Below are 27,629 nucleotides of genomic sequence, written 5' to 3' on the forward strand. Positions count from 1 at the left end.
AAATTAATTAATAGGATTTCTTGTATATATATATATATATATATGGGGGGGTCAATGAGGGTTAAGTGACTTGTCTAGGGTCACACACCTAGTAAGTGAGTGTCAAGTGTCTGAGGCTGGACCCGAACTCAGGTCCTCCTGAATCCAAGGCTGGTGCTTTATCTACTGTGCCACCTAGCTGCCCTTGTCCATCAATATTTAATGCAACCTCAAGAGATGACAAAGTAATACAACATCAAGAATAGCTTTATATTAAAATTTTTTAATTCTAAATTTTAAAATTAAAAAAATTTAACTTAAAAGGTTTAAAAAATCTCTCCTACCCTCTGACTTGAGGTAGTGAATTGTGTGGTGACCCTGGCATAAGGCATTTATTTTATTAAGATCAGAGCATTGGAATTAGTAATAGCTGGCGTAAAATCAATTTCAGCAGTCATTGGATCTGTGTTCTCATCATTTTGCCCCTTAATTATCCATCTCATTCTATATCCTATAGAAATCAATAAAGTGAGATTACTCAAGCACTTAGTATCATCTGGACAAAAAAACAAGAAGCGATATTTCCTATAGAACTCAAGTCTTTTCCCAATGTGAAAAGTTAAGGCTTAAATCTGCCGTGAAGAGTTTCTGAGGCTGTTAGTCCCACTGAAGGCCACATCTCTACTCCCCGGGGGCTTAGGATTCCCTACCAATGACCTGAGCAATGTTGGGCAAATCACTCATGACATCTGTGGGCTTCAGCTTCCACTGACAACTGCATTAGTGCTGCTAGCACTTGGAGCCGAGGTTTGGCCTCCCCACTAATGTTTCATGAGAAGGAGTCTGGATATAGCAAGGTGACTCACCGAGGGCCTTGGGCAAATCACTCATGACCTCAGAGTCAGTCACTGCCGTCAGCAAGAGGTATACGTCTTATAAGAGCAGGCATAGCTCAGCATGACAAAATTAAATGATGCTTTCAGACAGGACTTAAACGCAAAAGACAAATCAAGGCCTGTGGCCTTTAGGCCGAACACATCGCAACAGTATTTCCAGGGGATTCCTGAGAGCATGCCGCCACCACATTCTAAACCTTGTTTCCTTCATAGTCGGATTCTCAGCCAGAGAGAATTGGCTCCTACTTCTTCCATGCTCAGTGGAACTTATTTCTAGATTAGGATCTCTCAAGGGAGCCCCCACATTTACACAGTGGGATTCTTTTCACTAATGATTAGCAGGTCTGACAGATAAGAGGTGTGACTATAGTGGGAGGAGACCAGTACCATGAGCCACGCAACCTTGTGTCCTACGCCAAGAAAGTGGTGGTGGTGTTCTCAGAAGCTATTCTAAAGAGAAAACGATATTGTTGGGTCATATTCTCAAGCCAAGGGTAATATTTTAAATTGCTAGGTTTTTATTTTGAACAACCCAGAACAGGAAAAGAAATTCCTTGAGAGAAATCTACGGGGATATTTGTTTTAGCATCTCAAAAATCAGATTGGGAGGCAATTAAAATAATTTTTTTCTCAATAAGCTGTTTAATACTACCTCAGATAGGGCAAGCGATCCATATTCTCTCGTTATTTATGACTGTTGAAGATTTGTAGGATAGTCTTCCTTATATCTCCCTCAGAATAATGATATGACTAAGGCAGTGTCTATACAACTGAGGCATAATTAGAGGCAATGGAAAGATTCAACAGGTCTGGTGATGCTGTTTAGGAACTAGACTCTTCCATCATTGTTTGCAGCCGTGCAGACTGGCCACAGGGACGCAGACCCACCTGAGCTCCTAGTGACATCTCATTCTGTTACCCCAAACTTTCTATATTGTTCAGTGTACCAGAAAAGCAAGCAGCTATCGAGGGGAATCATTAAAATGGGAAAGGTAAAAGAAAACAACCCAGACATTCCAAACTTGTATCAAAAGCCTGCATTCTGAAAGAAAAACGTCCCCTTATGGGACAAAGAACTTAATTTCAAATTCACTCATTGACTTCCTAGTACGTTCAACCTGTCCAATTTTCAAGTGACATAGCACAGTACAAAGGAGAAAAAGAAAACCCTTATTTCTTTTCATAATCACTTTTAAAATCATACCAAATCCTTTAAAATAACTCATGAAACAAACACCAGAGAGTAACTATACGTTCTCGCAGTGCTATCCAAAGTACTTCCTTGGCACATCTGAAATCCAGATGTGTTCTGTGATTCCCCCAGAGAATCCCCTAAGATTCCAAGTCCCAATAAGAATGCTTCTCTGATCCAAACAGATATTTTTGTCTGATTGGCTGAGCTGTTTCAGAAGCCCTGTATAGCAGAACTAGCACCTTTCATTTGCAAGTTTTAATTGAACCCTGTGAACATTTCAAGGACTTTTACCTCAGGGACAAATATGAAGCTTACATTCTGAATTCAATATAAAAAGAAACAATTTTACAGAGAAAAAAAGGCTTAGTGTTATTTTAACTTGCTTCATAAAACTACAATGATGTATACTGCCTGGAAAACAAGAAACTTACACACTTGGTTTGAATGGAGCAAAAAATGAGGGGAAAAAAAGGTAGAAGCCGTTTTACAGATGAATTCTTAGTGCTGTTGGAAGGTGATTCCCAGATTAAATGAGGAGAGTCCTTCCACCTTGCTCCTATAAAAACATAACCAAAGAAAACAATGTCAATTTTTAAAATACATTTCTTTAAGATTACAAAATGTCCCCAAATATTGATTTTTTAAAAACCTTCCCTAATGGGTTGATTCTGATGGTTATTGTAATAAATTTCAACATTGTAACCATTTACTTTGGCACAAATAGTAGTAGAGTTAGAAGGTATGGATTTAAATCCCGCCTTTGGCATTTACTACTTATGTGACCTTGAGTAGGTCATTAATTTTCATGAGCTGCAGTTTTTTCAGGTGTAAAATGAGAATTGGACCAAATGACCTTCCTTCCAGCTCAGTGTCTGTGTTCCTTTGATCCTAAGAACCCATGCTTTCTTCAGTAAAATGTTAAGAGCAAAGTCTGCCTTCTAAGTCAATCAGCAAGAAGAGATTGAGCATCTACTGCGTGCCCTGGCTTCAAATCAAAGTCAACAACATGGTGCAGTGGAAAAAACAAGGTTTTAGTTACAAGGCCTAGTTTCTAGCACCAGTTTGGGTGAGCTGTGTGACCATGAGCAAACAGTTTAACCTCTCTGAGCCTCAGTACCCTAATCTATAAAAAAGGGACAATAATATTCAACCCCCTAGAGCTCTTGAGAGAAAGATGCAAACCACAATGTTTTATATAAATGTGAACTGTTTTTTATTATCACAGTAATTCAAAGCTTTGTAAGGTTAGGTCCCATGTATGAGAATGAAGTAGAGGCTTAGGAAGTGTTATAGACACACATACATAGTTGAAGGGCCTAACCTGCATGCATGTGTGTGTGTATGTGATTATATGTCTGTATGTGTATATGTATAGATGTGTATAGATGTGTATATGTGCATATAGGTATGTTTGTCCATCTACACCCCATGACATATATGTTATATGTGTGCTGTGCATATCGCATGTATATATACATACCTAACATGTATGTGTTTGTTGTTGTATGTTATATGCATTATGTGTTATATATGTTAGGTGTGTGTATATTAAATAGGTAGATAGATGATAGATCGATAGATAGATGGTAGATAGATGATGATATAGATAGATGGATAGATAAATAGATAGATAGATAATAGATCAATCGATAGATGATGACGATAGATGGATAGATAGATAAATAGATGATAGATAGATGGTAGGTGATAGATAAATAGATAGATAGAAAGATAGATAGATATAGATATAGATACAAATAGACAGGTAGACAGAAAAATAGTTAAAGGGCCAAACTGGACTATTCTAATATTCCACCTAGGCCTGGAGTCAGGAATTTCTGAGTTCAAGTCCAGCCTACTAGCTGTATAAACCTGGGTAAGTCACTTAACCTTTGTCTGCCTTAGTTTCTTCATCTGTAAAATGGGGATGATTATGGCACCCACCTCCTGTGGGAGTTGGGAAGATAAAATGAGACAATGTTTGCAAAGCATTTTGCAAATCTTAAAACTATACACAAATGCTAGTTGTTGTTGTTGTTGTGTTGTTGTTATTGCTGATTTCTTTATTTAGGACCAAAGGCACGCAGAGGAACATAGTCCCACAACCGATTCAAGGGTAACATTAATGGTGAAACATTTAAATAAACTGAGATAAGTCACACCAGAGGCCCATAGAAAAAACATCAGAGGCGTTTCACTGATGTTGTAGTTGTAATCACAGAATCAGAAAGTGTCAATCCAAAGCATTTACTAAGTGCGTACTGTGTTCCAGGCATTGTGCTGGGTCCTGAGGATGGAAAGCCGAAGCTGAAACAGCCCCACCTTTCAAGTAAATTCCATCAAAGGAGACATATACGTATTCAGAATGTCCCAAAAGTCTTAGTGCAGTTTTAAGCCGTTTTAGCTTAAGGATTGTTATTGCCCTTATTCAGACCAGAGGAATAATATAATCACATAGCCAGTTAATTTCTAACAACTTAAAACTGCACTAGGGCTTTGGAGACACACACATGTATATATGTATGTGTATATATGTGTGTGTATGTATATGTGTGTGTGTGTGTGTGTGTATATATATATATATATATATATATATATATATATATATATATATGTATGTAGAGATAGACAGACAGGCAAGGTATATGTAAAGTAAAATGCAGAGTAATTGGGGACGGCAGCTGGGGGAATCAGAAAAGGCTTCCTGTAGGGGGTAGTATTTGAGCTGAGCTTTGAAGGGAAGGGGATTCTAAGAGTCATTCCAGCCATGGGGGACCGGGGAGATCTTAGGGATCATCTAGTCCACCTCCTGTTCCCCCCTCCTTTTGCATATGAGAAAACTAAGGCTTAATATGGGGGAAAGTGGCTTGCTCAAAGTCATAAACCATACAGAGGTTGTGGAGCTGCAAAGTTTCATTTAAATTGAATTTTTCTAAATTGACCGATTATGGAGTTTGATATTTAATACAACTCTGCAGGGGATGTTCTTATAAATCATATTTAATTAACTTGTGTTTTTTTATAAACCTAGATTTCCCTATGTCTCAAAATGAGGCACACCCTAGTAACAGTGAGCACTGCTTCCGAGCCCATTCCAAGATTGGCATGGATATAGCAAAGTGTAACTTGAAACCATTTCTAGCGACTGAAAATAAACCTCTTCTATGTCTACCTGCACTTTTCCTTAAAAGGAATTTTTTCTCATTTGAAAGGAAGGAAATATATTCAAATTTTAAAAATCTCTTTTAGGGTACCAACCTAGTAGTGGTATTGCTAGATCCAGAGTACGCATAGTTTTATCACCCCTTGGCCATAGTTCCAAATTGTTCTACAGAATGTTTGAATCAGTTTACAGCTTTACCAAGAGTGCATTAATGTCCCAATTTCCCCATATCCCCCACAACATTTGTCATTTTCCTCTGCAGTCCTATTATCCAATCCAATAGGTGTGAGGCAATACCCAGAATTGTTTTGACCTGAATCTCTCCAATCAAGAGTGAGTTAGAGGGTGGCTAGGTGTTGCAGTGGATAAAGCACCAGCCCTGGATTCAGGAGGACCTGAGTTCAAATCCTGCCTCAGACCCTTGACACTTACTAGCTGTGTGACCCTGGGCAAGTCACTTAACCCCAATTGCCTCACCAAAAAAATTTAAAAAAAAAAGAGTGAGTTAGAGCTTTTTTTTTCATATGGCTATAGGTAGCTTTGATTATTTCATCTGAAGATTTCATGTCTTTTAATCATCTATCAGTTCAGAAATGGCTCTTATTTTAACAAATTTGACTCAGTTCTCTATGTGTTTGAGAACTGAGGCCTATCAAACAAACTTGTTTCAAGTCTTTTTTTTCACAGTTATTGCTAACTGTATTACCTTCCGTCCTATTCCCTCCCTTTGATATTCACTCTATTTTCTATCTTCTTTTACCCTATCTTTCCTGACTGCTCCCTCCCCTGATCTGCTCTCCCTTCCTTCACCTCTCCCCCCTGCCCCTTATCCCTTTCCCCTTCCACTTTCTCACAGGACAAGATCTATGACTATACCCACTTGAGTGTGTATGTTATTCCCTCTTTGAGCCAGTTCTGCTGAGAGTAAGGCTCACTCACTCCCCTGCACCTCCCCCATCTTCCCCTCTCCATGCTTTTTCTTGCTGAAAGAAAGCAAATATAAATCTCGTTCAGTATAAAGACCTGCCTAACAATTATAACTGTCCAAAAATGGAATTGGTTGCCTCCAGAGAGGAGTTTTCCAATAATGGAGGCTCTTAAGTAGAGGCTGCATTCTCATTTACCCAGAATATTGTAGGGGGGATTTGTTCTTCAGCTATGGATTGGGCCAAATGACCTCTAGTATTACCACCAACTCTGGGCAGCTAGGTGGTGCAGCGGATAGAGCTCTGGGCAGCTAGGTGGTGCAGCGGATAGAGCTCTGGGCAGCTAGGTGGTGCAGTGGATAGAGCTCTGGGCAGCTAGGTGGTGCAGTGGATAGAGCTCTGGGCAGCTAGGTGGTGCAGTGGATAGAGCTCTGGGCAGCTAGGTGGTGCAGTGGATAGAGCTCTGGGCAGCTAGGTGGTGCAGTGGATAGAGCTCTGGGCAGCTAGGTGGTGCAGTGGATAGAGCTCTGGGCAGCTAGGTGATGCAGTGGATAGAGCTCTGGGCAGCTAGGTGGTGCAGTGGATAGAGCTCTGGGCAGCTAGGTGGTGCAGTGGATAGAGCTCTGGGCAGCTAGGTGGTGCAGTGGATAGAGCTCTGGGCAGCTAGGTGGTGCAGTGGATAGAGTTCTGGGCAGCTAGGTGGTGCAGTGGATAGAGCTCTGGGCAGCTAGGTGGTGCAGTGGATAGAGCTCTGGGCAGCTAGGTGGTGCAGTGGATAGAGCTCTGGGCAGCTAGGTGGTGCAGTGGATAGAGCTCTGGGCAGCTAGGTGGTGCAGTGGATAGAGCTCTGGGCAGCTAGGTGGTGCAGTGGATAGAGCTCTGGGCAGCTAGGTGGTGCAGTGGATAGAGCTCTGGGTGTGCAGTCAGGAAAACCCAAATTCAAACATTATCTCAGGTACTTTGGAGCTATGTGACCTTGGGCAAGTCATGACCTCTGTTTGCCTCAGTTTCCTCATCCATAAAATGAGAGGGTTTGATTCAGTGGTCTCTAAGGTCCCTTCCTTCCAATTCTCAATCTGTGACATGTATGTAATTCTATGAAACTATGAATGAACAGAAAAGCCTACATGCTTTCTTGGTAGATAGAATCACATTTCACGTGCAAGTGGCCTCCAAATCACACTGTCTGTAATAGCAGCCCATTGGCAGTACTGATAACAGCAGCAGGTGTTTTTCTTTAATAGCAAAACAAGGAGTCTATGATAATGTAGCCATTTAAGAATTGAAATGCATGTGTAAAAAGACTTTGCAAATGTCTACAGCTTCATAGTTTCTCTTTGTATTTTTGTACATTTTAATTCTTTGATTTAGGGTGTGGTGATAATAGCATTTCAAATCCCGTGAAATCACAGGGACCATTCTGTGTTACAGGGAGCTATAACTATACGGTAAATCGAGGTGCTCAGTTGTGTGTGTGTGTGTGTGTGTGTGTGTGTGTGTGTGTGTTAAAGCATATTTAAAGTTCTCCCTCCTCCTTATGCCTCTTAGAATTCCTGTCTTCCTTTAAAACATGATTCAAGCACCACCTTTCCTTATGAAGCCTTCCTTGATGCCCCTTAATTGCTAGCACCCTCCCTCCCAAGCTACCTTGTAATAGACTCCTTTGTACATAGTTGTATTTATTCACTTGATAATCATGCTGTATGTATTTTCCTATGTACTCGTCTCCTCCATTAGGAAGTGTGCTCCTGGCAAGGGGGGATTGTTCCATTCTTTGTACTGTCTCCCCACTGCATGGGACTTAGGAAGAACTTGATAAATACTTGGGGACTTATTGATCTTTTAACAGAAAGTAAACAGAACAGAAAAGAAAGAAGTTACATGGATGAAGACTCCAAAGAAGGCCTAAATCATTCCCATGATTCCCAATTTCTGTCCTTTTGCTTTTCTTATCTTAAGTACCAAATACTTTGGCAACCCACGTGTTGTATGCCATTGGATACACTGAATCTATGTATTAATAGCCAGCGTGCTGTGGTGGAAAGAACGTCAGCCTGAGAAATCAGAGGCCTGGACTCTGCTTGTGTCTCCACCTGTAATGAACTAGCTCTGTTTCCATGGACAAGTCACTTAGATCATTTAACTCAGGGCCTTAATGATGCTATATTTAAATGAGAAAATTGAACTAGATAACATGAAGGTCTCTTCCAGGTTTAGAAGGAAATTACTTGATTAATTGGCATTTTCTCATCTGAAACTCTGGTTGTAAAAATTCAACAAGAGGAAATTGTAGAAGTCATATACTAGAACCAAGTGAGTTAAGGATTTTTCCCAAGAAAGTGAAACCTTTAAGATTCAAAAAGAGTGCTCCTTCCCCATCCCTTCCTTTTGTCCAGCAAGAAGTCACTGTAGGTGTTGGGTGTTTTCCCCCTTAGTTGAAAAGAACAAAAGAATATTATTAATATTACTAACAAATATTATTAAGAACATATGCATGAAAAGTTCCAAGTTCAAATTTTTAATATTTTTTTACTGTAAGTTCTGGTCAACGTTTTTAGATTTTGTTTTCTTTTTGTCAAATAGAGTCTTGCTTTCACTGTTATAAGTAATTCCTGGGGTCAGCTAAGTGGCACAGTGGATAAAGCACCGGCCCTGGATTCAGGAGGACCTGAGTTCAAATCTGACCTCAGACACTTGACACTTACTAGCTGTGTGACCCTGGGCAAGTCGTGTAACCCTTATTGCCCTACAAAAAAAAAGTAACAGTAAATAATTCCTTCCCTCAAAGTAGATTAGCACTGTCTCTACCACTTCTTAAAACCTTAGAGAGTTGCCTGGGACATTATGAGGTTAAGTGACTTGCCTAAGGTCACACAGCCAAGCTATGTCAGAAATTGGACTGGAACCTAGGCCTTCCTGATTCCAAGGACAATTCTCTAGCACAAGGATATTTGCCTCACAAACCTAACTGGTCATGCTTATCCAGAAGGCTTCTCTTCACTTAATAAGAACACCAAAATCAATGGTAGTAACAACAATAGCTTGCCTTTATCTAGCACCTCACCCTTCAACACATGCTTTCCTCAAAGCCACCTGTGAGGTAGGTAGGCCTCACTCTTGTTTATGCCTAGTATCATGGGGGAGGAGCTGGAGTTATTTCTGCAAAGGACACCCCTATTCTCGGTCACCCTGGTTTGTAACCTCTAGGAAGTCCTCGACTCTTCTTCCCATTCTCCTACATGCAGGCATTTTCCAAGTCTTTTCATTCCATTCCCAGAACTTCTCTGACATCCATCCCCTTCCCTAGTAAAGACTATTATTGCTTCTCTTGGGGAGCACTCATTTAGAACATTCTCCCTATTGTCCTCATCTCTGCTTCTCAGGAGTCTTGTCTTCATTCCAGCCTCACCCCAGGTGTCTCCTCCTATGAGAAACATGCCCTTATGTTGGCCTTGGCTCTTGGGGCCCTTTCCTGCATGGGTTTTCATTGTGCTCTGTTTACGTACATGTTGTGTCACCTTCCTCTGGGAGAAGATAAGCCCCTTGAGGGCAGGGATCTCTCCGGCTCAGGGGAGAGAGTTACAAAACAATAAGTAAGAACCAATCAGAGGGAAAATACAGGGGCTTCATGTTGGTCTCTCTATGTCCAGTGTCTCACACAGGGCCTGGGACACGCTTGTTGATTGATTCCTATATCCTCCTGTGTGAGAGGCATGATGATGGAATGCAAGGAGAGTTGGCCTTGGAGCTCAAAAGACATGGATTCAAGTTATGCTGCTGAAACATAGTGGTTGTGGTTGTTTGTCCTGTGTTCTTGAAGAGGTCCATGGCTTTGGGAGGGGATGTCATGACTTCCAATGAACTGGATTTAAGTGAGGGAGGGCTGTGCAAAGTCACCAGCCTCACTCTTTCCTCCAGAGAGGGTCCAGTGGCAAGATACACATCAGGATGACTGGAGATGGCCCTGGATGTTTAAGGCAATTGGGGTTAAGTGACTTGCCCAGGGTCACACAGCTAGTGAGTATCTAAGGTGAGATTTGGACTCGGGTCCTCTCAATTTCAGGGCCATTGCTCTATCCAGTGTGCCACCTAGCAGCCCCATATTGGTTGTATGATCCTAGACAAGTTATTTACCTTCTTAAGGACCTTGGCAATTCTCTAAGATAATAACTTGCTGAGCCAATTTGCATTGGTTAGAAAGAATGTCTTCACTGGAAGTTCCTTATTCCAATGAAATCACAGATTTACTAGAAAAATCACTTCCTACCCCTCTTTGCTTAGAATTATGCCCAAATAAAGTTGAGGGGATGCCCATCAATTGGGGAATGGCTGGACAAGTTGTGGTATGTGAATACAATGGAATACTATCGTGCTGTAAGAAACAATGAGCAGGAGGAGTTCAGAGAAACTTGGAGGTCTTGTGTGGGCTGATGATGAGTGAGATGAGCAGAACCAGAAGAACATTGTACACAGTATCATCAACATTGAGTGTTGATCTACTGTGATGGACTATATTCTTCTCACCAATGCAATGGTACAGAAGAGCTCCAGGGAACTCATGATAGAAGAGGATCTCCAAATCCAAGGAAAAAAAAAAGAACTGTGGAGTATAGATGCTGAATGAACCATACTATTTCTTTTGTTTTTGGTACTGATGTTTTTCTATTTTGAGGTTTTTCGTCATTGCTCTGATTTTTCTCTTATAACATGACTAATGCAGAAATATGTTTAATGTTATTATGTATGTATGTGTGTGTATATATATATATAACCTATATCAGATTACCTGCTGTCTAGGGGAGGGGGGAGGGAGGGAGAAAAATCTGAAATTGGAAAGCTTGTATAAACAAAAGTTGAGAACTATCTTTACATGTAATGGGGAAAAAATAAAATACTTTATTAAAAAAAAAAGAATTATACCCAAATAGAGGAGAGAATTGTCATATGGAGCTAACAGCCCGCGCTTTGGGTTATATGATATTAGGAAAGTCCCCAGGGGATATCAGAATACCCTGGCATTCAACCAACTTGCCACTATGAGGAAATCAGTCATCCAGAATGGCACTGTAGCATTCCTGCTAGCTTGAAGTTCTACTCCACCCTAGGGCAACCCCAGGGTAAATACTTCCAGCCTGGGTTGCATTCAGATAACTTGGTGCTTCCCCTGGAGGTCTGTCCCAGGCATGGGCTGACACTGGGGATGTAGAAAGGCCCTTTGGCAAACTATAAGTAGTTGAACCCCTACTTGAAGCATAAATCTCTTCTATGGCATCCCCAGTAAGTGGTCATCCAGCCTCTTTCCTTGAACTCCTTCAATGACAGGGAACTCACTACCTCACAAGGCATCCTAATTCATTATTAGCTAGCTCTAATTGCTAGGAAGTACTTCCTTATACTGGGGGGAAATCTCCCTCCCAGTAACTTCAATCCATGGTTTAGTTAATAGGGCTTCCTTGGTGAAGTATTCCCGTCAAGGAAGGTTTGAAGAAGTCTAACCTAAACAGGAAGGCATCTCTCATATGGGCACTCCTCAAGAGGATTAGACCAGTCATAGCTGACTAATGATCTTATGTACAGAAGCCCAGTCAACAGCCCGAGAGTACAAAACTACTTGGAAGGATTTTTTTTAATTATAAAAGTATTTTATTATTTTCCAGTTACATGTAGAGATAGTTTTCAACAGTTGTTTTTATAAGATTTCTAGTTTCAAATTTTTCTCCCTCCCTCCCCCCTCCCCAAGACAGCAAGTAATCTGATATAGGTTATATATGTACAATAACATTAAACATATTTCTGCATTAGTCATGTTATAAGAGAAGAATCAGAGCAAAAAAGAAAAACCTCAAAAAAGAAAAACAACAGCACCAAAAACAAAAGAACTAGTATGGTTCAATCTGCATCCATATTCCACAGTTCTTTTTTTTTTCTGGATTTAGAGAGCCTTTTCCATCATGAGTCCTTTGGAACTATCTTGGACCATTGTATTGCTGAGAAGAATCAAGTCTATCACAGTTGATCAATACATAATGTTGATGACACTATGTACAATATTCTCCTGGTTCTTCTCATCTCACTCATTATCAGTTCATGCAAGTCCTACTTGGAAGGATTTTATATGACATCATGGCCCTAGGTTTTGGATGCTACCAGGCCCAGCCCCAGAGTAAAGTGATAAGGAGATCCAGTTGAGTGATGGGGAAGTGGGGTTGTCCCCTAGTTTGGAACAGGTTTAGGAGAAAGGGGAGAGATGAGGGAATGCAAATTACAAGCTAACTCATTGGCCCCAGGGAGAGTTCCTGTGAACTTCAGGCTTCCTAATTGATTTTATAGCCTCAACTCTCCTCTTTCAACCTATCCTCCACAACAGCCACCAAGGAGATGGTCCTAAAGTACCCTCTGACCATCTGTCTCTTTCTCTCTCCTGCTCAAGACAGAGTACAAAACAGTATTAATCAATTAGAAAGGGAAATATAAGGGTTTTTTTCTTTTATTGGATCTGTGATTTCCTCAGGATAGGGAGCTCTGAACAAGGAACTTTCTCTACCATTTCAGATCTGCACCTGCTATGCAGCAGGGGAGAGGCTTGGCAAGTTACTGGTGGACCTGAGATGTTAAACAACTTGCCCAAGGTCACATAGCACATACGAGTCAGAGGCAGGACTAGAACCTAGGTCTTCCCAACCCTGACTGCAGCTCTTTAGCCCTGACACCATGATGTACACAGGGGAAATTGCAGAGCACAGAAAAAGCACAACAGGGTGAGGGAGGAGGCAAAAGAAGTCTAAGCAAGGAAGTAGCTGAAACTAAGGGATAAGAATACATACAAACAATTGAGTCAGAAAACAGGAAATGGGGTGAAAATGGCTCATGACAGGTCACATCCTTACCTCAGGAGCCTAGCAATTTTGTCTCAGTTACTAGCACACAGGAATACACTGATTAGAGTTTTAGGCTAGGGGTTCATACACATTTTTGGTGTCATGGACCCCTTCTCAGAACAGCTAGGTGGCTGAGTAAATAAAACATTGGACCTGGAATCAGGAGACCTGAGTTCAAATCTGGCCTCAAATTCTTCCTAGCTATGTGACTATGGGCAAGTCATTTAACCTCTGTCTGCCTCAGTTTCTTCATTTATAAAATGGGGGTAATAATAGTTCCTACCTCATGGGATTGTTTTAATAATATATGTAAAGTACTTTGTAAACCTTAAAGTGCTATAGAATGTGTGTGTGTGTGTGTGTGTGTGTGTGTGTGTGTGTGCTGAGTGAAGTGAGCAGAACCAGGAGAACATTGCAACATTGTCTGATGATCAACTGCGATAGACTTGGCTCTTCTCAGCACTACAGTGATCCAAGACAATTCCAAAGGACTCATGAGGGAAAATGCTCTCCACATCCAGAAAAAAAGAATTGTAGAATCTTAATGCAGATTGAATCATACTATTTCTACCCTTTTTCTCTTTTTTTGAGGTTTTCCCCTTTTGTTCTGATTCTTCTTTCACAACATGACTAATGTGGAAATATGTTTAACATGAATGTAATGTATAACCTATATCAGATTGGAAGGAAGAGAGGAAGAAAAATTTGGAATTCAAAATCTTATAAAAACAAATGTTGAAAACTATATTTACATGTAACTGGAAAAAAATTAAATACTATTAAGATTGAAAAAAAAAGGGAAATTAGGAGAAGAGCAGTCACTACCCAGGACAGTCTCGGGTCAGTAGTCAGTGGTGATGGGAGATGAGGACACAGCAATAATTGAGAAGATTCATCCAGGGATGATGAAGGCTATGAGCTTACAGTGCTTCTTCTCTATGGTGAGTGCTTTTATCAAGAACTCTTTTCTCCTTTTCTCCACAATCACTAGTCTCCTTTTATATGGGAGGAAGAATTAATAACTGTTGAGTGACTTTCTTTTGGTGTGGCCAATGAGTGATAGAAGTGGTAGCTGAATTAATTTCTCCTGAGTCCAAGACCAGGACAACAGGCGGCCAAGACAATATGGAACTGAATTAAGCAGGTGGGAGAAAGGACAAGCTGACTGTGACTTTTCCGCTCTGCACTGTTCCCTGCTCACTGAGCTTAAATGGCATATTATAGATTGATAGCAATGGCTTCTTTGGCCTTTGCCGATAAGATTATCACTCTGTTCCTGAAACAATTTATGATCTTTCCTCAGCGTTTGTATTATATTATTATATTTAAATCAAGTCAACAAATATTTATTAAAGCTCCTAGTGCATGCTGGGTAGCTAGGTGGTACAGTGGATAGAGTGCTAGGCCTGGAGTCAGGAAGACCTGAGTTGAAATCCAGCCTCGGATATTGACCCTCGGCAAGTCACTTCACTGTGTTTGCCTCAGTTTCCTTATCCGTAAAATAAGCTAGAGAAGGAAATGGCAAACCACTCCAGTATCTTTGCCATGAAAACCCCAAAAGAGGTCACAGAGAGTCAGACAGGACTGAAAATGACTAAACAACAAAAATTATGTGCCAGGCACCGTGAATAGTGCTGGGGACCCACAAAAAAAGCAAAAATAGCCCCTGCTCCCAAGGGGCTCACAGTCTGATGGGGAAGACAACATGTGAATGACTATATGTAAACAAGATCCAGATGGGTTTAATTAAAGATGATCCCAGAGGGAAGGCATTGATATTATGGCGACCTGGTGGGATATGAGCTGAGATTTTAAAAAAACCAGGAGGCAGAGCATTTCAGGAAGGGGAAATAGCAGGTAAAAATGTACAGAGCTGGAAAATGGTCAGCAGTGTTGGAAGAACAGCAAATAGGCCAGGGCCACTGGATCACCCAGTACCCATCGTATCCACTGCCTATGCCCCCCAACTTCAGAGGAATATAAAAGTTCCTTAACTGGAAATCGAAGGAATGTCTGTCCATTGGGGAATGACTGTGGTACATGATGGTGATGGAGTATTATTGTGCTATAAGAAATGACAAGCAGAATGACTTCAGAAAGGCCTGAAAAGACTCATAAGAATGTAAGTTCCTTAAGGGCAGGGACTGTCCCATCTGGGACTTTGAATCCCAAGAACCTCAGACTGGGCCTTGCACACAGTAGGTACTTAATAATTGTTGAATGGAAATTGTTGGATTCATGACATTATAAACCCAACTACTATGTACTTGCTCATTCTGAATGTATACCCCTTATATAATTTTAAAAAAATTTTTAACAGTAAGTTATTTTATTTATTTTTTTTAGTGAGGCAATTGGGGTTAAGTGGCTTGCCCAGGGTCACACAGCTAGTAAGTGTAAAGTGTCTGAGGCCGGATTTGAACTCAGGTCCTCCTGACTCCAGGACTGTGCTCTATTCACTGTGCCATCTAGCTGCCCCTACCCTTTATAGAATTGAAAGCTATGGATTCAACCACCCCAAATCAATTGGGATCCAAATCAAATGTCCCTCTATTTACTGTAAGAATTAAACACCCGAGAGCCAACATGGCTGACTGTATAGAGAGCCAGCCTCAAAGTTTGTAAGATCAGATTTCACATAATAGCTATGTCACCCTGAGGAGGTCCCTTAACCTCTCTGTGCCTCAGGCAACTTTCTAAGACCTAAGTAAAGAGTCAGCACTGAGTACTGGAAGGCACTAGACTCAGAATCAGAAAGATCTGGGTTCAGACACAAGTTATGTGATTCTGGACAAGTCAACTATACCTCTCTGTGCCTCATTTTCCTGATTTGTAAAATTAAGAAGTTGTACTTGATGACCTCTAAGGTCCCATCTGGCTTTGAGATCCTAAATTCCAAACCAAGGACTCAGAATTAGGGTTGGACCCTCATCGTCTGTCCCACGGAGCACTGCAATTGCCTCTCATTTGCTGTCTGTGCCTCAACCTCTCCCTACACCAGTTCATCCTCCACAGAGCTACCAAACTGATTTTCCTAAAGCCTAGGTCTGATCATGTCACGACATCCCATTCCCCCTCCCTCCCCCGCTGAAGAAAACCTCTAATGGATCCCTATTACCGCAGCTGCCACGATGTAGCAGGGTATCAACTCCTCTGTTGGACCTCTAACACTTTTGACAACCTGGCCTCTTCTTACTTTTCTATCCTTCTTACCCATTCCTCCTCTCCATGAACTCGTCTATCCATCCATCCATCCATCCATCCATCCTGGGCCTTGGCCATCAATGCTTTCCCTTCTCACCTCTTGGAATCCCTAGTTTCCCTTCAGATCTCAGCTCAAAGGCCATCTTCAAAATAAAGCCTTTTCACATCCTCTTAGTTGTTGTGTCCTGCCTCCCCAAACTCAAGGAAACACCCCCCCCCCATTCTCCATTTTGGATCTAGACTTTCCATATGCTTATGGAGCAGACCTTGGCAGACTGGTCTTCCGGCCCATCACCACAGGATCTTTGAGATGGATCTCTGCAGGTAAAGGAGATCTTCAAAAGCCAGTTCCTCTTCAATATGTACATGTTGTCTCCCCTATTAGGATGTAAACTCCTTGAGGGCAGGGATTTGTTTCACTTTTGTCTTTGTATCACTAGGAACTAACCTATTAACCTGTGCTTGGCATTCAGTAAAGTACTTTATAAATGCTAATCAATTGGCTGATTGCTCTCCCTCAGTTGTTCCTCACAAAACCCAAGGTAGGTAGCTAGGATTTACTGTCCCCATTCTACAAAGCAAAATCAAGGCTGAGAGGTCAACAAGAGCCTTGCCCAATATCACATGTCTATTATTCAGCACAGTTTTGTCTCTGGTAGCTCACAAGTCATCTGGCTACCAGTCCATGGTTTTCCCCACTCTATACAGAGAAACGTTTTTGTTCTTTAATACCTTTCCTTTTCCCTCAGTTTACACCAGCTAAAAACTCACACGTGTCAATCAACAAGCATTTGTTCCCTGTGCTGTGTGTCAGGCATTCTGTTAGGCCCCAGGTATGCAAAGATATAATAATAATAATAATAATAATAATAATAATAATAATAATAATAATAATAACTTTATATAGATTGGAAAACTTCAAGAGTTATAAAAGTGCATATATTATATGTAATATATGTTGTATATTATATATTACATATTATATTTACTATGTTGCATATGGTAATTATTGATAACATATTATATGTTAGTTATTTTATTTGCTCCTCCCAACAACTCAGTGAGGTAGCTGCTGTTATTATCCCCTTTTATATAAATGGGAAAACTGCAGGTGAGAGGTTGGGTAAATTGCCTGTCTAGCATCACCCACCTAGACAACATCTGAGATGCTATTCAAGTTCAGGAAGTCAAGGAGTTTATATTTCAGCAATACAGGTACCTTTACATAGAATAAATAAATTAAACCAACTCAATGTAGCTCTTTAAGGTTTGCAAAGTTCTTTCCTCCCAATAGCTCTGTGAAGTTGCTGGTGGATGGATGTTCAGGGAAAAAAAAATAGCATATTTTAGGTGTTTGTCCAAGGTCATATTCTTATTAACTGTCAGCCTCAAGGCAGGGGAAGGGGGTGGGGGAATACATTTGAAAGGTTGATGTAAAAGCCAGATATTAATACATTTTTATAAAAAATGTAAGTGCCAGAGCCAATATTCAAACATACATCATATAGCTTTAAATTCTGTGCACACCTATAACCAACATGGTGACATTTGCTCAGGCCCACCCACAAGCCAAAAATCTGCTCTTTTTAGGATTAGAGAATCACCAAATTAGTACTGAGAGGAACCTCCAGGGACATCTAGTCTAAACCTCTCATTTTATTTACAAATGAGGAATATTCTGGCAAAGACACTTCCGGTGACAGAGTCAGGATTTAAACACAGATCCAGATCCCGATGACTCCAACTTTCATTAGCAATGCCTGCCTCCTTCCCTGCTAAGAGAACTGACTTTCCTTCAGCGTCTAACTGGTCACCAGGAGTGAGAAAAACCCAAAACCCTACAGGTATGAGTCACTTAAAGTCTCCTATCTTTGTAGATGACATATGTACAAGATTCAGACAATACAGAAATAAGAAATACCATCTCTGGAAAACTAAGAATGGGAATGGGGAGGGAGGAGATGCCCAGGGGACAAAGACATCCTCCCCCTACCCCCACATACACACATTTCCCTCTGTGCCCCTGAGAATGAGTTTGGGAGATTGGGGTTTGCATTGAGGTGTCTTAGATTCGAACAAAGGAATAATGTGTGTAATGCTCCCTTTCACTCCCTGCAGAGTCCTGGACCCTCTCTTAGAACAAGAAGCATTGTTTCCTAACAAACTTGGGCCGACTGTTTGCTTGGGGTGTGCCTTGTGACTAAGAGGAGAAACAAAGGAGGAAGCCAGCATTTTTATTTCATCTGATTACCTTTTCTAATTATAGACAGCGTTCCTCCCTCCTCCCCCACCCCCAATCAGCAGAAAGCCAGTCCTGAAAAGAGTAGTTAGTAGCCCTGGGTACATAAAATCCCAAGTTAGCAGTGTGGCCCAGCCATCCCCAGGAGTGGCCAAAAGATGGCCACCCAGCCAGCAAGAGGGCGTGTGTTGCAACATTGGCATCCTCAGCTTTCAGAAAGGTCAAGCTGTGTGAGTGAGCTGCTGTAGGAGAGAATGAGTGTGTGTGAGTGTGCACGAATGCCTCTAGTAATAACCAGCAAACACGTAAATGGAACTTACAGTCAAGCATCAGAGCTTAAGGAATGGCACTTGGACTTGGAATATTATCGAATTCTGCCAGAATTCAGGGGAAAGATGAGGTGGTGGGAGGATAAGTTATGTGGATTCTAATAACCATCTTTAAAAAGAAAAGAAAATGCCTTTGGCACCTATAGCTCTGAAAAGTAATCAGACTTAGCATATTGCTAAATGTGGTTGTCAATAAATATGTACTAGGTGCTGGGAACAGTGCTAGGTCCCAGGGATGAAAAGATGAGTAGGAAGCAATCCCTCCAATTGACCCATTTACTTTGTTATTTATGTCACACTTTGGGGCTGGGGGTGGGGAGGCGATAGTGAAAAAAAGGGTGGGGGTGGAGGTTCAGAGAAGCCTGGAGAGAAGGCTGGAGAGAGTATGGAGAAATACAATCCACAGCAATCCCCAAACCTCATTTTCATTTCTTCCCAGCTTTCACCATTTAGGAGCTTCAGCAATTAACTAAACCATAATCTCTCCTTCTCATTTCTCCTTGCTCCTGCCCTTAGGTTCTAAGGAAAAGTAAAGTGATTGAAGTCAGAGAGGGAGTGAGGCACATTAAAGGCTGGAGGGCAATGTAGCAGAAGCGGAACACACAGACGATGTAGCAGTTAGAAACTAGAAGGGGGAAGGGGAAGGACCTGGGATTTCATATGTGTGTGTATGTATATATGAAACTCCCGGTAAGGAAAATCCCTCTGTCAGTGCAGACTGGCCCCCTTAGTCTCGGAGAGGTGACCACTAGAAATTTAGCTCCCGAGTAATTAGAATGGGATGGAACCTAACCTCCCTGAAATACCCAGATTGCAAAGATAGGACTCCCTCCCTCCACTCTGTGAACCTTAGTGCCCTAGCATTGTGTGTGTGTGTACGCAAACACCAGCACATATGTACCATATTTGTGCACATATATGTGTCTACATCTATATACCTATTTCAATAGAATTGGTTTCCTTTGTAATTTGATGTATTTTATTTATTTCATACATTTAAAACATGATTCTGAGGAGGGCTTTTCCGAATTGCCAGAGAGAGTCATGACACATAAAAAGAGGTTGAGAACCCCTACTTTACAACTTATGAACTTTAGACAAATGTAATTCCAACTTACCAGGAGCTGCTTCCATTTGTTTTCCCGGAAATGTTTTTGCTCATCATCTGTGTTCCACCACGAAGCTCATGGTGGTACCATCGAAAGATGGGGGCGTGATGATCCTTGGCCCCATTGGCTGTGAGGTGATGCTGATGACAGGCTTGCCGTGCACCTGGGCGAAGCCCTTGGCGCCTACAAGCTGGGAGGTTGCGGCGGGGCCAGAGGATGAAGTAGAGGAGGAAGGCTGGCCCATGGCGATAAAATACGGGGTCTCGGCAAAAGCCATATCTCTGGGGGCTGCTGCATCTTTGCCAGAGGGATCTCTAGTCAGGGGAGAGAGTTCACTTCCTCCAGGAGCACGGGTGAGGGTCGGCGGCTGCAGGGCATTGGGGGGCAGCATTGGAGGCAGGAACCCAGGGTAGATCATGTAGGTGGGGCCGTAGGCACCAGGGCTCAAAGCTAAAGGGGGGACGGGGATGGACATGGGAGTCACTGCCTGCTGCTGGGAGGTCATGGGGACATCTACATACTGCCCAGTCTCCGGGTCAAACAGCCTGCGGGTCATGGGTTGAACCGGTGTGTCTACCAGGTAGTACTGGCCAGTGGTCAGGTCTAGGAGCATCTTCCGCTGGGTTTGCTGAGGCTGCGGCTGCTGGAAGGGGTCGGTTGGGCCCGGAGCTGCTGTTGCAGGGGGCGGGGCAGAGATGCCGGGAGGGGAGAAACACAGAACCTGTGCTTGGGCCCCGTGCAGGGAGAAAGGCAGTGACTGCTGGTGATAGACTGCCGTCGGGGGCTGCTCGGGGCTCTGGGCTACGGCTGGGGCAGTGGAGGCCGGGTCCCGGGCACCGTCTGTTTTATTCCGCCAGCTGGGCCGACTGACCCCACTGCTCTGGGCGCCCTTGGCACCGCCGGGGACCTGGCTGCGGGCACTCAGGGGCGGCAGGCTACAGAGGGTGGCCGCAGAGGAAGCCGCGGCTCCTGCTCTTCCGGGCACCTCGGCACCCCCCACGTTCCCTTTGAGAGGGCCGGGCAGGTAGCTCCCCCCGTCACTGCCGGCTGAGTCCAAGCCCTTATCCCCGTCACTGCCGCTCTTCTTGCTAGTGCCTTCCGTGGGCAGTGCTCGGGTGGCCGGAGAGATCTTGAGGGAGCGGAGGCCCTGGGATTTGATCCCCTTAGCCACGGAAGAGCTCTCCTGGGCAGGCCCTTGAGGGAACTTGCCCGCGATCCCGCCCGCCACTACAGCTGTTTTCTGGGTACTTACTGTGAAGGTGTTTCGGCTGCTGGGCAAGGGAGGTAAGGGCTGCAGAGGCTGGGTCCTCTCCGCGTCTTTGTGGGCTGGGGGGATGTAGAGAGACCGGGGCCTTTCCCTAGCCATGTTCTCAAAGGCCGCAGCCCTGGCCGACACACTCTCAGCATTGGGGTTGGAGTTTCTTCGCTGAAGGCGTTCTGGGGCCACCCCCCTCATGAGCACCCCGCTCTTCCCCCCGGGCCCTCGGTCTTCTACCTCGACCAGCCTCTTGGCCGGCTTGCCGGCTTCTCCCCCATTGCCTTCGCGTTCTTCGCTCTCGATGAGGGACAGCACGTGACTGTCGGTCATCATGGGCAGCGGGTCACTCTTACGCTTCCATTCATACCTATTGAAACTGTACAGCTCCTCCATCGACCTCACGGCCGCCGTGAGCTTCTCCAGGGCGTTGCGTGTCGGCTTGGGGGCTTTGACTTCCTCCTTGACCTCTTCTTCTCGGGCCTTTTCTGGTGACTTCTGCGCAGACGCCTTGGAGACAATCTTTAGTACCGGCAGGTGGGAACCGTGTTCGGTCTTATTGGGAGCAATGGTGGCCACGGGTAACCGACCGGATGCCCTGTGAACTAAGACTGTACCTTCAGGAGAAGAAGAGGGAAGGGTCCTAGTGGCAGCTTTCCCCGCGCCATCCCTTAGATCTCGGTCCATGCCTTCTTCTCTGTGGCTCGCTACCGCCTGGCACGTGATCACCATCGGGGACAGGGACTTGGGCGGGCCGCCGCCCGCAGAGAGCTGCCTGGGTTTCGGTCCCGAGGTTCCCTGTTCCGGGGTAACGCTGCCTTTATCACTGCTTTCTCCCGATCCTTTGATCAATTTCCTGACGTCTCTCACCTGGTGGAGCGGCCCTTGAGCTTTGGATTTCTCCCTCACGTCCCGTACCTGGAACTGAGGCACCTTTTCCAAGCTGTCCCCCCGGAACAGTTTCTGCTGCGCTCTGCTGTGGTCCTCGGTGGTCTTGAAGAGCGTCGAAGTGCTGCCGCCTGCCAGCTTCGGGGTGAGTAACTTGGCTATATTGAAGTCGGCGCTGGGCTCCTGCACGCTGCCCAGGCGGATCTTGATTTCAGGGACTTTGGGTTTGATCACAGCTGTGGAGGCAGCCTGGGCCGTAGGATATTTAGTGGCCTGTTTGCCCGGTTGTTTGTCTTTGGGAGTGTGCTGGATGGTGGGGACGAAGAGCCGGGACATGATGGTCGACTTGCTAGCCGAAATCTCCCCAAGGTCAGCCTTCCAGTCCCCACCTTTGGAGAGCTTCAGCTTCCGGATGGGGGCCTTCTCCTCCAGTTTCTCCCCGTCCCTCTCCTTCCAGGACCTAAAGGCGCTGTTCTGGCTGCGAAGGAAGATGCCCTTGACGGTTTCGGAGGCGCCCTTCTTAATTCCGCACACCTCTTCCGGGCGGTGGTCAGCCAAGGGTCTCCTGGAGCCGGCTCCGCTTTCCCGGGGAGAGCTCGCTTGGAAAACTGGAGACTTGTCTTCGGAGAGTGGAGTGTCCCCGCCAGCGTCCGAGACGCTGACCACTGTGTACTCAGAGCTGGCCTCGGAGTAGTGGGAACTCTGTCTCTGCAGCCCCTTCTCGGGGGGCTTCTCCCAAGCCGACGAGTCCTCGGGCTCCCTGGACGAGCCAGGGGGCTTCTTGTGGGATGTGTCCGAGACTTCCCCCCGCTCCATCTTGAACTCCTTCTCCCGCTGCATCTTCTTGGAGATGACATTTTTGAGAAGGCTGGAAGCAAATTTGGACTTTTTCTGAGTCCCTTCTGCCCGGGAGGAAGGCTTGACGCTCTCCGAGGCCTCCGAGCCCTCGTCATCCGTGTAAACTGAGCCCGGGGCCTTGTTGGCACCTTTTTTCCCGGACCCAGCCACGGAGCTCGCTTTGCTCTCGCTGCGGAGATTGAGCGTCTCCAAGAGGGTGACGATCCGGGAGCCACTCTGGACCTGTTTCTGGAAGCACAGGGGCGTCTCCACGTGGGTGATCTCCCCGTCCACCTTGCTGACCACAAACTCCAGGGCCTTGGTCTGAGCCTTCTTGGACTGGATGTAGAGTTGGTCTGCGGCCGAGCTCCTGGCCCCAGTCCCCTTCCGCAGCCCTGCAGCCACGGCCGCAGCGCTGTTCTTCAGCAGGCTCTGCTCCACCCTGGCCCCCAGCCCCCCGCATTTGAGATCCAGGAAGGTCGACCAGCGGCCAAAGCCCACGTCGGAGAGGGCTGCGGAGGAAGCCCGGGAGCTGATGTTAAGGGCCTCAAAGTAAGGGTAAGCCAGGCTCCGGAAGGCTCGGGACGTCAGGTTACGCACCTCTTTATCTGCATCGTCCAGCTCGCTGACCGCACTGGACGCCCCGCTGGAGTAGTCCGCCAGCTCCTTGGCCCGGATGGCCCCGCAGCGGGTCTGCAGGCGGGCAGGTACGGCGATAAATTTCTTTGCATGGTCTTGGGCTGTTGCTGCAGCCGGGTGCGGCTTGGGCGGATTTGAATTGTGTTCAGCAGCTGAAGAGACTCGGAGGCTCATTTCGCCTTCATGCTTGGCAGCGTGAATAATGTTTTGCTTTGCCCGCACGTTGCTAGGCTCATTTATAGCCCGGGAAGTTGGTTTGATTGATAGGCGGATCTGGCCTGGAGCGTTCCCACAGCTGCTCGGGGCTGCTGCTGCTGCTGCTGCTGCTGCCGCTGCTGCTGCTGCTGGAGCTGCCTTCTGGGGCTCGCCTGGGGGCTCACAAGGGGGGGTGGCAGCAGCAGCCGTATCGGTGTCACTTTCAGAGAGGGTGCTGCCCACTTCAGTGCTGCTGGTGTCACGGCCATCGCTGGCCATGGTTGCGTGCCCTGGCTCGCTGCTGATGGGGGTGGGAGTCCTGGTGGCACTGGTGCTCGGGCCGGTGCTCAGGTAGCAGCTGTCTTCGGTCGGGGTGGTGTCGTCCCCGGGGGTCTCATCACTACCACCAAAGGAAGCGTAGTCAACGAAGGAATAGATCACGTTGTTGTCCTCGAAGTCCCACCGGGAGGCCAACCCGAGGTCAAAGTCTGTGTCCTGCTCGACTTCACTCAGCTGGATCTCATGGGTGGTGATGTAGTGAGCCTCCTCCTGCGGTGGGGGGTGGCCGCAGCCCTGGGACTTGGCAGGGGTGGCCCTGAGCCCTGCTGGGCCTCCTCTTCCTGCTCCTCCTCTTGCTTTTCCTCCTTCTCCCCCTCTGGGCCGGTGGGCTGGGTTGGAAATCTCCGGGCCGCTGGGCTCGCTGTCGCTGCCCTCACCGCTCTCACTCTCGAAACCTAAGGAAGAAGACGATGAGGCTAGACCCCCAATGGAAGTGGGCGTGTCGTCCAGGTGAGGGGAGCAGGCTTCCCCTACCTTATCCGCTGGGGACGAGGAGAAAGAAGAAATGGACTTGGCACCCCCACGGCTGCAGGAGAGCTGGAAGCCAGCGAGCTCCGAGGAGGTAGGAGTCTGGGGAGTGCGGGCCGGGGGCTCCTCCGGGGGGCTGCTGGCTCCGCTCTGAGGGTTCCCACGGTCCCCTACCGGAGTTAAGGTCGAAGTCCCGGGGCTTTCTCTGGCTGTTCCTCCCGGGCCACAGATCTCCACATATTTCGCTTCCCCGGGTGGCTTTGCAAGCGTCAGCTGCGGCTGTTTGAGGTCTTGGCTGCCTTGGCGGCTGCCCTCCCCATCCCCGATTTCACTCACTTTGGGCTGCTTCACTAGGTCAGGAGTGGTCACTTCCATACTGATCCCTTCCTCAGGCCGCAGTGACAGGAGGAGACAGTGGTGAGAGCCGAAGGTGTCTTGGATCCTACTCTGGTGGCCCCCTCTGGGACGAAGAGTTGCCTGGAGAAGGGGCCCACGTGCCCGGAACAGCCCCCCAGCTGGGGACACTTTTGCCACTGATACCAACTTCAACTTCTTCAGCCCCTGTGGCGTGGCCCGGGCAAACCCAAGGGAGACGGGAAGGCCCCTGGATGGGGTGGCGGAGGTGGCTGCAGTGGGCTGTGCTGGGGGGGCTGCTGCTCCTGCGGTGATAGCTGCCAGGGTCTTGTAGCTGAGCTTTCCCGTACAGTTGTTGGCTTGGCACTGTCTGCAGCTATGAGACCGAATGCCATTGGTAACAGAAGGAGCAGCATCTGTAGCCCGACCCGGAGACACCCAGAAATGAAGGGAAAGCATGTGTTGGTTCTTCTGTAGCCTCGTCCAGGTCCTGAATGGGGTGAGAGAGGTTCACGTCATTCCAGAAATATTTTTAGTGTCCAGTCTCCAGGCATACTGAAACCAAACTTCTGGATGAAGAGGATAGGCTCGACAGAGAATTTTGAGAGACAGAGACAGAGAGACACACAGAGACAGAGACAGGGAGACACAGAGGCAGGGGGGAGAGACAGAGAGAGAGAGGGACAAAGAGACAGAGACACACAGAGAGAGAGAAGGGTTGGGAGGTGTAATTGAGGGGAGTCATATGTTTTTTATTCAAAACAATCAGAACAGACTACAATCTCTACTTTAGATGGGTTGAGGAAATAGTAAATTATCCTTCAGCTTCCCCATCTCTTTTGCCCCTCAAAGTCCCAAATTAATGGGGCTTTTCTCTTTCTCCCATTTTTTCATTGCATCTCTTTAAAGTCACATGCACAGAAATTCTGGGAAAGTTTCAAGATTTCCCTTGGGCATAACTTTCTCTTGGAAAGTCATCCAATTCCTCTTAGCATCTGAAGAGGATGGCTTCTGACAATAAAGGTGTTAATAGAGGAAGCGATCCTTTTCTACATATCCCAAAGTTACCCTCTCTAACCTTCCCCCCTCAATTCCCAGTGCTGTTTGGAAAATCTCTTCTAGAATCTTCTTAGAGACAACAAAAAGGACAAAGGGGTATTTTTTCACAGAACCAAGCAAGCGAGGTTTTGTAAAACTTTTCCAATATAGTTACTAAGTTGGAGAAATTGGAAGGGGTTGAAAGCAGAAACGGGCACTCCACCTCCATTCCCCCCAACAAAAGTTTCCAAAGGTCTCCCAATTTGTGAAACCATGGCCAGACAATAAACCCCTAATTAAATATAGCTTCAGCTGCAGTCCCCTGATTAGATTACACTGGCCCTCCTCCAGAGCTTCAGGGCACCAAGTCAAAAGACACTCAAGAACAACGCAGTTTACCCTTCATCAGTACCATGCAGCTTGGAGGGAGGTTCAAAGAGGAAACACAACCCAGTGGCATACCCTCCGGAAGTGAAGCCCAAATCCCAGCTCACTGGCTTGGTGGTTCATCCATTCAGTCCATCCAGTGGTCTGGGAAGAAGGATGGGGCAGCCGGAGATTGGGGCTCTTGGCTGGTGATCCCTGAAGCAGCTCTCCCCTGGTTGTGATCTCCAGCATCCACAGCTCTTGTGTTTTGTGGAGATCAAATCCTCTCCATCTGCCAGGACCTTACTTCCCCACTATACATAGGCTATGTGTCACTTATGCCGATGGAATAAAGCCCTATTTTAAACATCTCCATTTGTGGGAAGCAAAAATAACATCATCGACCATTCCCTTGAAACAAGAATGTCACCCACACATGCAAAAATGTTCTTCCCTCTGGATCCAGCCGTGGGCAGACAGGGAGTGGGGTGCCTAATGCCACCTGAAGGATATACCTTCCAAAGTAGGTGTCTAAAAGGACAACCTTCCTGATCTCTCCCACACTGGCTTTTTGCCAAAAGCATGAGAGCCAAGAGAATAAACAATCCCAGGGTGATACAAAGCTATTAAAGATGCTTCTTCCAAATCCCTACTTCCACTTTTCTCTCTCTTGTGTACAGACATTATATTTACTGATGTATAGTCTCTCACCAGGGCTGGAACTGGAATAGAAAGACCTGGATTCTATCTCAGGATACCAAAATTTAGAGGGAGCAAAAGAAAATAGTGATTTTTAATTGGGCAATTAAAAATTATTATAGGGGCAGCTAGGTGGTGCAGTGGATAAGGAACCAGCCTTGGATTCAGGAGGACCTGAGTTCAAACCCAACCTCAGACACTTACTAGCTGTGTGACCCTGGGCAAGTCACTTAACCCCCATTGCCCCGCAAAAAAAAAAAAAAAATTATTATAGGGGCACAGCTGGGTGGCGCAGTGGATAGAGCACCGGCCCTGGAGTCAGGAGGACCTGAGTTCAAATATGACCTCAGACACTTAACACTTACTAGCTGTGTGACTGTAGGCAAGTCACTTAACCCCAATTGCCTCACCAAAAAAATTAAAAAATAAATTGAATAAAATAAAATTATTATAGCTACAGCTTAAATAGTACTTTCTTTTTTTAAAAAATAGTACTTTCACTCCTTTAGCAAGAAGACATTTAAAATCTCCAGTTGAACCCTTCTTATCTCCCAGAAGGAAACCTTTCCTGTAATGGCCCTGTGACATTCTGGGGACTCTTCCCCCAGTGTTGGCTGGTGTTGCCGGGTCTCT

At 45.4% G+C, this 27,629-nt stretch overlaps 1 protein-coding gene across 1 annotated transcript; it reads right to left on the minus strand.

The window, feature by feature from the left end:
* Positions 1-69: 69 nt before the first annotated feature.
* Positions 70-27,204, minus strand: C6H4orf54 (chromosome 6 C4orf54 homolog). The gene is made up of 2 exons (XM_043973082.1): positions 19,928-27,204; positions 70-2,626 (listed from the first exon to the last, which is right to left on the minus strand). The coding sequence occupies exon 1, from the start codon at positions 25,350-25,352 to the stop codon at positions 19,971-19,973; it is 5,382 nt and encodes a 1,793-aa protein (XP_043829017.1). The 5' UTR covers positions 25,353-27,204; the 3' UTR covers positions 70-2,626; positions 19,928-19,970.
* Between the last annotated feature and the right edge of the window lie 425 nt (positions 27,205-27,629).

Source organism: Dromiciops gliroides, chromosome 6, assembly GCF_019393635.1.
Source record: "Dromiciops gliroides isolate mDroGli1 chromosome 6, mDroGli1.pri, whole genome shotgun sequence".
Taxonomy (NCBI): Eukaryota; Metazoa; Chordata; class Mammalia; order Microbiotheria; family Microbiotheriidae; genus Dromiciops; species Dromiciops gliroides.

Bases quoted from the DNA above. Each gene is read 5' to 3' on its own strand.
- C6H4orf54 (XM_043973082.1), bottom strand. From the start codon at position 25,352: ATGCTTTCCCTTCATTTCTGGGTGTCTCCGGGTCGGGCTACAGATGCT.